The sequence below is a fragment of the Oncorhynchus tshawytscha genome, linkage group LG25 (genome assembly GCF_018296145.1).
Source record: "Oncorhynchus tshawytscha isolate Ot180627B linkage group LG25, Otsh_v2.0, whole genome shotgun sequence".
Taxonomy (NCBI): domain Eukaryota; kingdom Metazoa; phylum Chordata; class Actinopteri; order Salmoniformes; family Salmonidae; genus Oncorhynchus; species Oncorhynchus tshawytscha.
In genome coordinates this window covers 23,540,854-23,553,653 of record NC_056453.1, presented here as the reverse complement: position 1 = coordinate 23,553,653, position 12,800 = coordinate 23,540,854, and the positions used below count along the sequence as shown (strand labels likewise).

The 12,800-nt window shown below is 44.4% G+C and overlaps 1 protein-coding gene across 2 annotated transcripts; it reads left to right on the top strand.

Moving 5' to 3' along the window:
* The first annotated feature begins 3,166 nt into the window (after nt 1-3,166).
* Nucleotides 3,167-12,708, top strand: fam20a (FAM20A golgi associated secretory pathway pseudokinase). Of its 2 annotated transcripts, none has more exons than XM_024388043.2 (12): nt 3,167-3,229; nt 4,277-4,760; nt 6,353-6,531; nt 6,696-6,746; nt 8,691-8,769; nt 8,892-8,984; nt 10,145-10,260; nt 10,434-10,614; nt 10,816-10,925; nt 11,128-11,209; nt 11,299-11,358; nt 11,552-12,708. In XM_024388043.2, the coding sequence occupies exons 2-12, from the start codon at nt 4,366-4,368 to the stop codon at nt 11,829-11,831; spliced, it is 1,626 nt and encodes a 541-aa protein (XP_024243811.1). In that variant the 5' UTR covers nt 3,167-3,229; nt 4,277-4,365; the 3' UTR covers nt 11,832-12,708. The 2 variants fall into 2 exon arrangements, with proteins under 2 accessions (XP_024243811.1, XP_024243812.1); XM_024388044.1 differs by having other exon boundaries at nt 3,176-3,229; nt 4,453-4,760.
* The last annotated feature ends 92 nt before the right edge of the window (nt 12,709-12,800 follow it).

The window sequence follows — 12,800 nt, the reverse complement described above, 5'->3', positions numbered from 1 at the left end:
TTTCAACTGTTCTGCCTTATTATTATTCGACCATGCTGGTCATTTATGAACATTTGAACATCTTGGCCATGTTCTGTTATAATCTCCACCCGGCACAGCCAGAAGAGGACTGGCCACCCCACATAGCCTGGTTCCTCTCTAGGTTTCTTCCTAGGTTTTGGCCTTTCTAGGGAGTTTTTCCTAGCCACCGTGCTTCTACACCTGCATTGCTTGCTGTTTGGGGTTTTAGGCTGGGTTTCTGTACAGCACTTTGAGATATCAGCTGATGTACGAAGGGCTATATAAATAAATTTGATTTGATTTGATTTGACTTTACCCTCCTCCCCTCTTTTTCTCCCTCTTCCCTGTCATCCTTCTCTCCCAGGACTGTCAGGTGTTCTAACCGGAGGATTTGCCTATGAGCCAATGATCATGGCTTTTCCGTGCCACTAGTGTGAAGTGAAGTAGCTAATTTGATGCATGGCTTTCAGATCACAGACATTATAAATATAACACAACGTCCAGGATACATATAGATATAGCGAGTTACAACTAAATAGCTAAGCGAAATGTTACATTGAAATGAAACAAACCAATGCATGGCATAGTCAGCTAGCTAGCTGCTAACGTGGTCTGAAAACAACAATGAAAACAAGTATTCCATAGTAGCTATGACACTTGCATACATATTTGCAACTAAATAGCAAACGCAACATATCACTTAAATATCTAGCAAGATATATAAGATATGTCTTACCTTTTCAGCCGGTCGGTTTTTAAACCCTAAATTTAGCTAGCTAGCAAGCTCTCTCCACTTTGTGAATGCAAATACGAGGTTCACACTTGACACTGACACAAAAAGTAATTCCCATTCCTTAAGTCCACAAAGCAAAAGTAAATGTCCAAGATGTGTAAAAGTCTGGGTAAAAAGTATTAACTGATAATGACTTTTCAGACAAGTGGACAATCTAGTACTCATTTCTTTAATGCAGTTTAAGCACATTTTTAGATTTTTTTTCCATAAAAACGACCAGAATCAAAAAACATGAAATAAACCATAAAGTATTCAAATGTGTTATATAATGTAAAAAAATATTTGGCTTTTCATAACAGCTTTTTTTTACGAGATTATCACAGGGTAAACACAGTCTACCCTTACTGCACGTCACAGGGTAACGTTACTATGCTATGGCAGGGCTGGCGTCCATAAAGGGTAATGCGATATCACTTTGACCAAACTACTGCAAGGAACTCTAGAGCATCCAAGGTCAGTCGCTGTGTCCTTTTTTTCTCCTCTCGTCCTTTCTCTACTTCTTCATTGGTTTTTATCTGTCCCATTTCTCTGTCCCTTTCTTCCCCCACTATCTTATCTCTTTCTCTCTCTCTCCCTCTATCCCTCTCTCCCTCCCTCCCTCTCTCTCTCTTCCTCCCCTTCTTCCTCCCCCCTCCCATATTTTTCCCATCTCTCTGTCTGACCTGTTTGGCACTATCATCTCCCACAACATGTTCTGGTTCTCATGACATCATCGCAACGACCAAATAACAGGAATCAGGATGAGTTGTGATGACAGGTGTACATAAAATACAGCACCCACTGGGCACAGATGTCAATTCAATGTCTATTCCACGTTGGTTCAACGTAATTTCATTGAAAGGACGTGGAAACAACGTTGATTCAACCAGTGTGTGCCCAGTGCGCAGGCTTCACTGTGTAAGAAGAAAAGGGTAGAGACTAAACCTTTATCAGCACAATTACATGTTTTACAATATTATCCATCCCATCCTCATCATGGCACATTTTAATTATAGAAGTAAAAACAATGACGTACAACCTGGGGTAGTTTTGTTGTGTTGTTTTCTTATTCTATTTTCCCCCTATTAATTGCCTGTGTGTGTCCTCCTTGTGTATGTTCCCCAAAGCCAGAGTTGTGCTATTATACACTTGGTTTTCTGGAGAGAGAGGGAAAGGACATTTCTAGTAGGTGTAGAGCAGTGTTTGTGTCGGGGATAGAACACAAACAGACAGGGTCATCTTAAAGCAAGTAAACAACTCACGGTTCATACTAACACAGACATTATATGTTGATTTCAGGAATTATCAGATGATAATCTGGAGGTATTATGAATTGAACCCATATGATCATTTAAAAAAGGATTTCTCTCTATCAGTGTCAGGCTACCAAGGTTTATTTTAGGGGGACTGTGACAATAGCCTTTTAAGGAGTCACATGCAAACAACAGTTTAATTAAATGGAAAGCTCAGTCTGTTATGAAAAAGAGTGGTCGTCGTCTGTCTAAATAAAATGCTTATTTTTACATCAAACATTTAGGTTTGTTAGAACAACAATAGCTGCTCATATTTTCATAGTTGTGGTATTCCTAGCACTTCTAGGGAGTGTTCACTTCACTCATTTTAGTGTCTTCACACAGAAGCACTTTAACAGCTAAAAGGTCAGGTTACGGACACGTTTCGCTAATTTCCAACATCAATCAAGGAGAGTCTGGGTCCATTTTCTCCTTCTCAGAGAGAGAGTGAAAACCCTCAGAGAATGAGTTCCACACACACACACACACACACACATACACCCAAACACACGACAGATGTTTCTAAAATACCACAGTAACAACAACACACAGATGGAGTCTGGGAAATACCCTCTGAGTTTCTTGCTGCTCAGGGAATTAGAATAACAAATGTTGTCTACTGTGACTTTTAGTAGTGCCATTGAAGAACCTTTTCACCCACTGAAACAGCAGAAGCATAAAAAGAGTGTATGAGTGTGAGTGTCTGTCAACGCTGTCTTACTCTGTGTGGGTAGACGTATTCTAGCTCTCTTCACCATGCTCTCTCTCTCTCTCTCTCTCTCTCTCTCTCTCTCTCTCTCTCTGTCTCCCTCTCTCCCTCTTGCAAGTATGACAGAGTAAGGGAGGAGTGTGTCCGTGTGTGTGTGTGTGTGTTCATGGGAAGTGGGATGGGGAGGAAAGTGCTGTTGGAACAGTGCCTAGGAGCTGAACATAGTGAAGCAGAGACGAAAGGAGGGAGGTGTGTAGAGGAGAGGAAGAGTGCGGCAGCAGTGTAGAGGAGAGGAAGAGGGCGGGAGCAGTGTAGAGGAGAGGAAGAGGGCGGGAGCAATGGAGAGGAGAGGAAGAGGGCGGGAGGGTGCAGTCTAGAACAGAGGAGTAAAGGAGAGAAAGACCGAGAGGAGCAGAGGGGAGAGGAAGAGGGGGAGTGGATCTGACTAAGGAACAGGTGAGAGGAGTTGAGATTACAGGAGATGGGTGGAGAATAATAGAATAAAAGAGGTGGAAAGGGGGAGGAGTGGAGAGAGACGAGAGAGAGGTGGAGAGGAGAGAGAATGGAGGAGAAAATAGGAGAGAGGGTGTTGAGAGTGTTGTGTTCACACCCGACTCACCCAACGGAAGAGAAGAGAGCAGGAGACAGATGACCAGAGACAAGGCAATCCAACTGAGACGGTTGACTTAACACACCCACCAACGCATACACATGCCACACACACATACCACATATACACCACACACACACACACACACACACCACACATACACCTAAAGAGAGCAACTCAGCCACATGCACAAAGACTTGTAAATCTGTTCAGACACATGTACAAGCAAACACACAGACAAACACACAGACAAACACACACAGACTTTCACTTTTCTCAGAGAACACTGTTTGCCAGGTCCAGATGAAGAGGAATGTGTTCAGGAGGACGAGAGGCGACCAGGAAACACACACTGGACTTGGATCTGCAATCTCCCACCAACAGGCGTGTAACAAACACACACACACACACCGTCAGAGCAAGACCAGGAGGACAGAAGCTGGACTGCACTCTACATTCTGCTGTGACAAGAGATAGACACACGCTCTCTTCACACAGCCTCTGCTTGGAGCCACTAAACAACCTGTCACTTGGAGTAACACACTGTCTCTCATCTGATCTGAGCCAGAACGGAACCAAGCACCTGGAACATTGACTGTGTCCAGCACATGCTTTGGGCATAGACCACCTTCATCCAGGAGGATTGCACACAGACAGAGACCTGGATCTAGCCTCTGACCTCTCACCTGCAACCTGTGGCTGGCGGTGTGACGGCTTGTCTACTGTGGAGCAGCACCTACTCTATTTCTCTGTTCTCTCTGGTCTCGCTCCTTACATGGTCTCGTTCTTTAGCCTCACTGTCTAGTTTATTATATTTGTCTCTCTCTTCTGTCTTTTAAAACTTCTTTGGTTACTCTCTACATCTTCTTGTTCTCTCCCGTGTCTCTCCCTAGCCACTATCTCTCTCCTCCAGTCTTTCTCTCTAGTCTCGCTTCTGTCTCTCCCCTCCATCTTCCTCTCTGTCTCCTCACATCCTCCCGCTATGATGCTGAGGAGAGACCGTCTGCTCCTGTCTGTGACCCTCACAGCCATCTTCACTGCTGACCTCTACTTCGTCCTGCTCCCCAAGCTCCGCCACAGACAACCAGGACCAGATGATGGAGGCTGCATTTGTCCCTCCTCCAGGGGGACTAACTTCACCCTTGCTGGGTACAGCGGCCTCACCACCCCCTGGCCCTCCAACACCACCTCCATGGACCTCCAGGGGATGGGGGTCAGAGCTACGGACAACCTTACAGAGTTGGGCTCGAAGCTGGAGAGGCTGTTTGCTCAACCCCTGTATAACATCCAGACACCGGAGCTGGTGCGAGAAGAGAGGCTGTTACAGTCTGAAGAGGTAATGGGGTATTACAGGAGGAAGGTCTCGCGCTGGGAGAGGTGAGTACACTACACACAGCCCTGAGTTTAGATAAATCTCAATGTTTTGTTATGGTTGTGATTTAGTTTTGGTGGGACTAGACATGTTATGAGACGTGTGTTTCCCTACTGTGGCTTCGATGTGGTGGAGGGGTAAGGTCCCTGACATTACGGCTGTGGATCCCTGGCACATGCATAAACACACCGTTCTCTTTCTCCCTCTTTCTCTTATTCTCTCTCACACACACACACACAGACACGCACAGACACTCAAGCATAAGCACGTCGACGTTTTCTCTTAGGCAAGCAATTTTTCCATAAAGACTAACCCCATAAAATGTCTTTAAAGTCGATGTTGTAAACAGCATTTAATGGTGGTCTGGAACCAGTACTCAAACATCATTTGAGAGCCTATGTCTGGATCTCCCTGTGCTAGGTAAACAAGACCCTTAAACCTGATGAAATCCTTTAAACCTGTGAGAGCTGAACAGACTGTAGCTGTCTTGGCTCCTGTCTAACAGTGTCCATCACAGCTCAGTGCATTCCCCTCAGAGAGATCCTGTTTGGGCTTCACTGGTGGAAAAACAGAAGAAATATGAAGAGAGGAGATTTCTACCCCCTTGGCTTACTTCTAAATGGCACATAACAATAGATACCCCAGGGCTTAGGGTCTTGCAAAAATCTTGCAGCAGCCTGTTAACAGAAGAGAAATGGACTTAACAAGAGGATGGATGGTTTTCATAGGGACATCTGGGGAAATTTTTGACTGTTTTATTTGGAGGCTGATATAGAGCAGTTATAGTTTACTGGCTTACAAGTCAACCACTACGATTTATGGTGTGTGTGTGTGTGTGGCATACAACAATAGTTTGAATCAAGACCACTGAAAGAGGAAGGCGATGTGGTGTTGCAGCCAGCCGCTTGGTTCCTAGTTTCTAGTTTCTGGGTTTGTGGTCTCTGGTTGTGGTCTGTGGTCAGCCTTCCTGTGACGACCCCTCCTGTCATCTGACCACAGCAACTGATGATGTTTGAGCGTAGAGAAGCAACCAACCCTCCCACCCACCGCGGTCAGAACTGGCACAACGGTGCACCAATGCCACATGCTTCCCAAACCTCCTTAATGGTTTGTATGTTTGCTTTGGATCCGGGGTGATTCCTGCCCTTACTTTAAGTGTATGTTTCTGTGGGGAAGTGTCAGGAGAGGAGGAGAGGAAGGAAGGGGGATTTCTAAGTGAGGGCGAACAGCTCGGAAGCTTCGAGAGGGAGTCAGAGAGTCCAAGAGAGAGGTGGCGACTGTTTACTAGGCTTTAGTTTGTCTGGAATGCTGCCACTACAAATGTTTTCCTCTGAGAATAATCTGCATATGTCTTTGACTGATTACCGCTGACTCTATTCTCCTCTGTGGAGATACCCTAAAGGTTTGGATGATTGTTTGTCCGGTGAAGGAACTGTTGTCCTCACCATGGTTGTTGCAAGTGTATTTTTAAAGGCGCTTTCAATAAAGTATTATTTGATTTGATACTGTATGTGTCTCACAGGCTTTCAAGGATAACTCCACTGTTTTGCATACCCTAACTCTGACCTCATTTTGACCGCTTCTCTCACCCCCCCAGGCATATGAAGCTGTACAGCGAGGCAGCAACGTTGCTGGAACACCAAGCGACCTTTGACCCTGAGGCCAGCTGGCTGAAGTTCCACCTGGGCATTAATCGCTACGCTCTGTATGCCCGCGAGGACCCCACAATCACCCGCCTGCTGAAGGACATGCAGTCCAACGCCGTCATCAGCGCAGGTTGGACCTGTTGTATGAGCGTTATAACCATTCATATAAGCGGTACTCATATGAGTGTTGCATTATAGTCACTGTCAACAGTGCATGCAGGTGCTATAGGACCCGAAGCTTGAACCATTTATATGATTGTTATAGGTATTCATTGCAGAAATGTCTTTATGCAGATTACACTCAAGACGAAAAGGCCCTCAAAGGAGCGTGTGACTGTACCCGGGGTAAGGTCCAGTGCTGTCTTGTCTACGTATCTGCTCTGTTTTGTTCCTCTATGATTTATGTGTTTTGTGTTCTGTGGAGGAATATTCTATTCAAGTGATAGAGACTTGTTCATTTCTTCAAACAATCATCTTTATTCAATATCGATTAATTATTGCAATAATTACACTGTCGACTCAACAATCTTGACTGTTGGGTCGAGATCGTACCCTTTACAGACCATGCTGTTCCTTATATACCAGATACCAAGATTGCTCAGTCATAGCTGTTTCAACTCCCCCATATAGATTGGGGGCACCATAAGCCACTTTGGGTTCATCCTGTGGTCACCTGCTTCTGGTATTGTCTCCCAGATGCCAGGATAATTAGGACTACTGAGGCATTTGTTCTGTTCCTCCAGGCTATCTCTATCTCAGTGACACCCACCACATCTGATCTATGGTACGCCAGCTGTAGGTTTTTATCACCAAGCCATCACTTAATCAGTTGCCAGCCCAAGCTCCATAAAGGCTCCTCTCATTTAACTCAGAAAGGAGGGAGAACCTTACTCTATTAAATAAAACAACCATTTGGTGCATAAATATAACATCATCTTACAATCCTGCTACCACAGTTCTAAGATGCATTCCATTTGCCTAAAAAAGTTTCCCATGAGGACAGGGAGAGAAAAGGGAGAGAAAAGAGAGAATCAGTTGACACAGTCATCTTCATGACTGGTTCTTTTGTAGTTTTGCTCCCTCTGTTATTTCCTTTGGTGCTCAGCCGTGCTATCAGAACCGAACACCCAGTCGCAGGACTGACAAGACTTTTGTTTTCATCTGGTTCCAAGCCCCATAAATTAGCATCATTTTAATTTCTCACACTCTCCAGATCTTTATAAGTCACATCCCTGGAGACAGAGAGCAGAGACCGACTCATTTAGTTCAAAGGAAGAGTGTTCTTTAAAAAGCTTTATCTCATGAAGCAGGAGAGTGGGGAGTTGTTACAACAGCCCACACACCGGCAATCTCCACAGCTTTGCTATACCTTCCAGCAACAAACAACTCAGACCATGGATACACACTCACACGCTCACAGAGAGACAGACAGACACACACACACAGCAATCTCATCTAACAGGGCCTGCAGCCGGCTGCATTCCAAGATTTGTAGAGCCTCCAACCACACTCCCTAAAAACACACAGGTGTCTCCAACCTCAGCAACAACACAAACACACTTCCAAGAACCCAAAATCCCTCTATTCCTCTGTCCCGCTTAAAAAAATAAAAATAAAATAAAGGCTTTTTCAACCACTTCTTCTTGAACAGTTGAAATAGCGACAATGTTCCCTTTGCACTTCAAAGCTTGTTTGTGTCTGTTTGATTTCCCTCCAGTTAAACACAGCGGAAAGAGATTGTAAACTATTAATAAGCCAGAACTTCAGAAGACTGAGCTGAGTCAGCTGGAATCAGGAGGAGAAGTGTGTATCTTTATGGTTACTGGTTAGCCTTGCTTTCTGCCACGGTATGCTAAATACCTTGACATACTAGAGAAACCCTACTGAGTGTAGTTCTCCATCTGTGGAACCATTACAGCCTCTGTCATGGTCTTATCACTGGGAACAGGTCCAGGCTGAAACAGATCTAGTGCAGAGAAAATAATATCCAACAGAATCAAATAGAAACCCCAAGGATTCGAGCTGCAAAATAAACTTGGGTCAGATTTCCGGCCAACTATGTGTTTTTTGGATAGGATTTTTAGCGAGCTTAGCTTTGCCAAGCTTTATCTCTGTACGAGACGAAGAGCTGCCGAGAGAGACACAGAAACTGAGGGCAGGTGGTTGGCTGAGTGATTGGTTAGAGAAAAGGCCTTGTTTAGTTAATTTAATTTCTGATCCATCACTGTCTCTCTCTCTTTATCTTTCATGTTCTTTCTCTATCTCTTTCTCTCTCTTTCTCGGTATCAGTGGTAAAGCCCAGTGGATACCACCTCAAGCTGGCCCTGAAGATGCAGAACTATGGCAAGGCCATGTTCAAACCCATGAGGTGATTGTTTTTTGAGGAAATCAATCAGGGGGAGTGCTCTGGTTTGTAGTGATATTTTGAACAGTACTGTAGTTATATGAACCACTCGTTAGCAACTCTCTCCTCTCATCTCCTTCTCTCAGACAGCAGAGAGACCAGGAGACTCCTGATGATTTGTTCTACTTCGTCGACTTCCAGAGACACAATGCTGAGATTGCTGCCTTTCACCTGGACAGGTAACCTTGGCAACCTGTACTCTCCTCATATTTATTTAACTTTGTTTTATTCAACCTTATCTTACCTGGAACTCTCTCGCCGATTCAATCTATTTTCTCAGAAAGCATATAAGAACCCTTCAAATTGAATGATTTTCAAGCATACTGTATTTCCCAAGTTGCCTCCCAACAAACAGATCCTAAAATGTGTACCTCTGTATACCTTTGACTGTGAAAGAGTGTCCTTGGGGAGATTAAGGCCTTTCCACTATTTCAACATGTCTCCTTCCCAAGCCAAGCATTTCATTTCCACAGACTTAGGTGTGATTACTGCTGTCTACTGTAAAGCCTCTCTAACCTCCATGCCTCCAGGTTACTGCACATTAACTGAAGTGAGTCATCAGTCACATACAGTCATTTGAGTCACAGCTTATCAACCCAAAACCACACAAGACAGCAAGTCAACGTGGTTGATATACCTTAACGCACGACAACATTATGGATGGGTGTACATGGGTGTCGGCAAATAAAGCTCAAAGAAGTTATCAAGTTATTACGTTCCATACATTTTTACCTCACAATATACCATTTAGTCCATTTCAAATTTCACAAAGTGGAAAGGAAAATAAATAAAACAAAGACTAAATGCTCGGTTATCATTCATGAATTGAACACTGTGACTGTACACTACAGTACTGTCTAAAACTAGATACTGTATGTCTAGTATGTCTGTGTGTTGTGTCTCTGTCTCTGTGTTGTACCAGAGGCTTTATCATTATAAGGCCCAATCAGCACGTGAGATATGCAGCACCTCAATAACATCTCCAGTATTTAGTCTCAGATACACACACTGATGACTGTTACTGAGACACACAATTCTGTCAGACAGTAAATATGGCCCTGGGGGCTGTTGCCACATGTCAACAACTGCTAGACTACACCGCGGGGAACAGAGGCAATTACATAGGCGTTATTATGGATAGAAATCTGTAAAATTCAATTCAATTCCTGTGACTTTGTGTATGTCAACTGAGGTGAGAGATTGCAGCAGCTATGAGTTCATCTGACTTTCTATTGTTTGTTCTGTTCAGAATGGAACTCTTTCTTCTCGAACTCTGAGTAGTAGAAGATGTATGAGTTTGCGTTCATCAGAATGGGACGCTTATCTTTCTTTCATCTAGAATCCTGGACTTCCGGAGGGTACCGCCGGTGGTGGGCAGGCTGGTGAACGTGACGGGGGAGATTCTCCTGACCACTCACAATGAGGACCTAAGGAGTGTGTTCTTTACCTCTCCAGGTAGGCATTACCCTACTAGAGCAATATAGTTCCATAATAAGACAATTTGGCTTGAGAGTCTACACACCTGCTACTTAGATCTTAATGAATCAGTCTGTGATTAAAAGGTGAGGATGAATACTGATGGTTTAAACTAATCTACAGTATATCTATGTATATTCTCTTTCAAACAGCGAACAACACGTGTTTCTTTGCTAAGTGTCTGTACGTGTGTAAGACGGAGTATGCAGTGTGTGGGAGCCCTGACCTGCTGGAGGGCTCCATGTCAGCCTACCTCCCCGGTCTCAGCATTGCCCCTCGTATCTCCATCCCCAACCCGTGGATACGATCATACACCTTCACTGGCAGGGAGGAGTATGCATACAACCCTTACTTAACCCTGAGACCTACTGTCATCTCTTCCCATAATACCAATTTGGAGCCTCTCATTTCCGTTTTGAAAGTTATCCATTTGACTGTATTTTGATAAGGTAATATGACAGACTGAACATCTTGGTACAATGAATATCTTGTTATACTATCTTGTTACAATCTGCATGTGTCTGTCTCTACCAGGTGGGAGGTGAACCCCTTGTACTGTGACACCATAAAGCAGCTGTATCCCTACAACTCAGGGAACCGACTGCTCAACATCATAGACATGGCCATCTTTGACTTCCTTATTGGTATGTACGACCACCCATCACCCCTGATGGATCCCTGTCCTTGTTCCATATGACACCCTATTCCCTATGTAGTGCACTGCCTTTGTCTATACATTGAATAAACACACTGTGTCACAAATGACTCCCTATTCCAAATTACAGTGCACTACTTTTGTCTGTAACCCTATGTGAGTGAATATTTGTTCTTGGCACTCTCCCTCAGGTAACATGGACAGGCACCATTATGAGATCTTCACCAAGTTTGGCGATGAAGGTTTTCTTCTTCACTTTGACAACGCCAGAGGGTGGGTACTAGAGTTGCTTTATAACTTCAGTCATTGCACAATGGAATATTTCTAGTTCTCTTATGATGACATCACTTTCTGTGTTTCAGGTTTGGGAAGCATTCTCAAGATGAGATGTCCATACTGGCTCCACTGTCACAGTGCTGCATGTAAATATGGAGAGCATACACTATAGTCACTAACACAGATGAACTAACACCAACATTGAACCTGTATTCATATTTAACTTGGCATGGCAACTCTCGAGTCAAGTCTCACTCTCTGCCTATCTCTCCCTCATTCTCTCTCCCCCTCTTCACCTCCATCCCTCCCCTCCCTCTACCCCCTCTCCTCACCTCTCAGTATAAAGCGTTCCACGTTACTGCGGCTGCAGCTCCTCTCCCAGGACCGCTACAGGCTCAGTGACGTGATGAGGGAGTCCCTGGGAGGAGACGCACTGCAGCCGGTCCTTACTGAGCCCCACCTGCAGGCCCTGGACCGCCGGCTGCAGCGCGTCCTTAAGACAGTCCACAGGTGTGTGCGCAGGCTGGGAGAGGCTCAGGTGATCACCACAGACTTTGTTGATACCTCCGTCATGCCTGAGTCTGTTAAACCAGTGTCTGCGCCCAACAAGGAGAGGTAACTAAGGTTAACAAGGAATTCAAAAGAAGTGCACTATAATAGGGGAATAGGATGACATTTTGGACGTATCCCCAAGTCCTACAAGGGGAGGTAACATAAGACCAAGGACAGCCTGAGGACCATGATGGCAGGTGACCTCGTCGTGTAAAAGCAGGAACCACAGGGTCTGGTCCCTCTCACTGAGTAATGCATTCCGAACTAGTCTTTGAAGTCAAACCTTTGGAATGATACGGTCTGCTTTGACAATAGACAGCAGCACTGCTTTCCTGCACTGTCAAAATGTCACACATGGCCTTGGGCTATGAGGTCACCTGAGGTCACCTTCCACCCTCTCTGGAGATCCCCTCTGCCTTGCAGTGCATTGAAATGGACCTACTGTATCAGTGCGTCAAAGGAGCCAAATGACTGTGGAAGAAGCACTGGATAATTTAAGATGATTTCTGCTTTTTCACGATTTCACACCCTTCTTCAGTACTCTGTCATTTCAATTTCATTTCAATGATTGCACATCAGTTCTGTGAAGTAACCCTTGTGCCAACAGATATTTAATCAAATATACATTTGTAAATAAAGGTTTTGATTTGGGGTGATCCATTGAACAAAACTTTAATAAGAAGAAATGATGACACTTCAATACTCCTTACATTTCTACTGCTTTCTGTTGTGTAACTGTTTTGATTGATCTGGATTCACATTAGACACACATAGTGAAAGTTAAAAGGAAAGACAAACTGAGAGAAAGTGCATGGATGAAAAAGAAAGTGTGTGTATGAGGTGTTTCTTCCTACAGGAAAGTGTTACCTATTAAACCTCCATTGAAACGGCCCATGGTTTTTCCAGATAGCACGTAGATGTCTAATGCCCGTCTGTCTGTCTCATCAGGAGGTGTCTGTCTGTCTTTCTTTCTGACTCATCAGGTGTCTTTCTGTCTCATCAAGAGGTGGCTGTCTCTATTTAATCAGGTATCTGT

Coding starts and splice junctions, on each gene's coding strand:
- fam20a (XM_024388043.2), top strand. CDS start 4,366: ATGATGCTGAGGAGAGACCGTCTGCTCCTGTCTGTGACCCTCACAGCC. Junction 8,985..10,144: donor GCTGCCTTTCACCTGGACAG/GTAACCTTGGCA, acceptor TCTTTCATCTAG/AATCCTGGACTTCCGGAGGG. Junction 10,261..10,433: donor TGTGTTCTTTACCTCTCCAG/GTAGGCATTACC, acceptor TCTTTCAAACAG/CGAACAACACGTGTTTCTTT.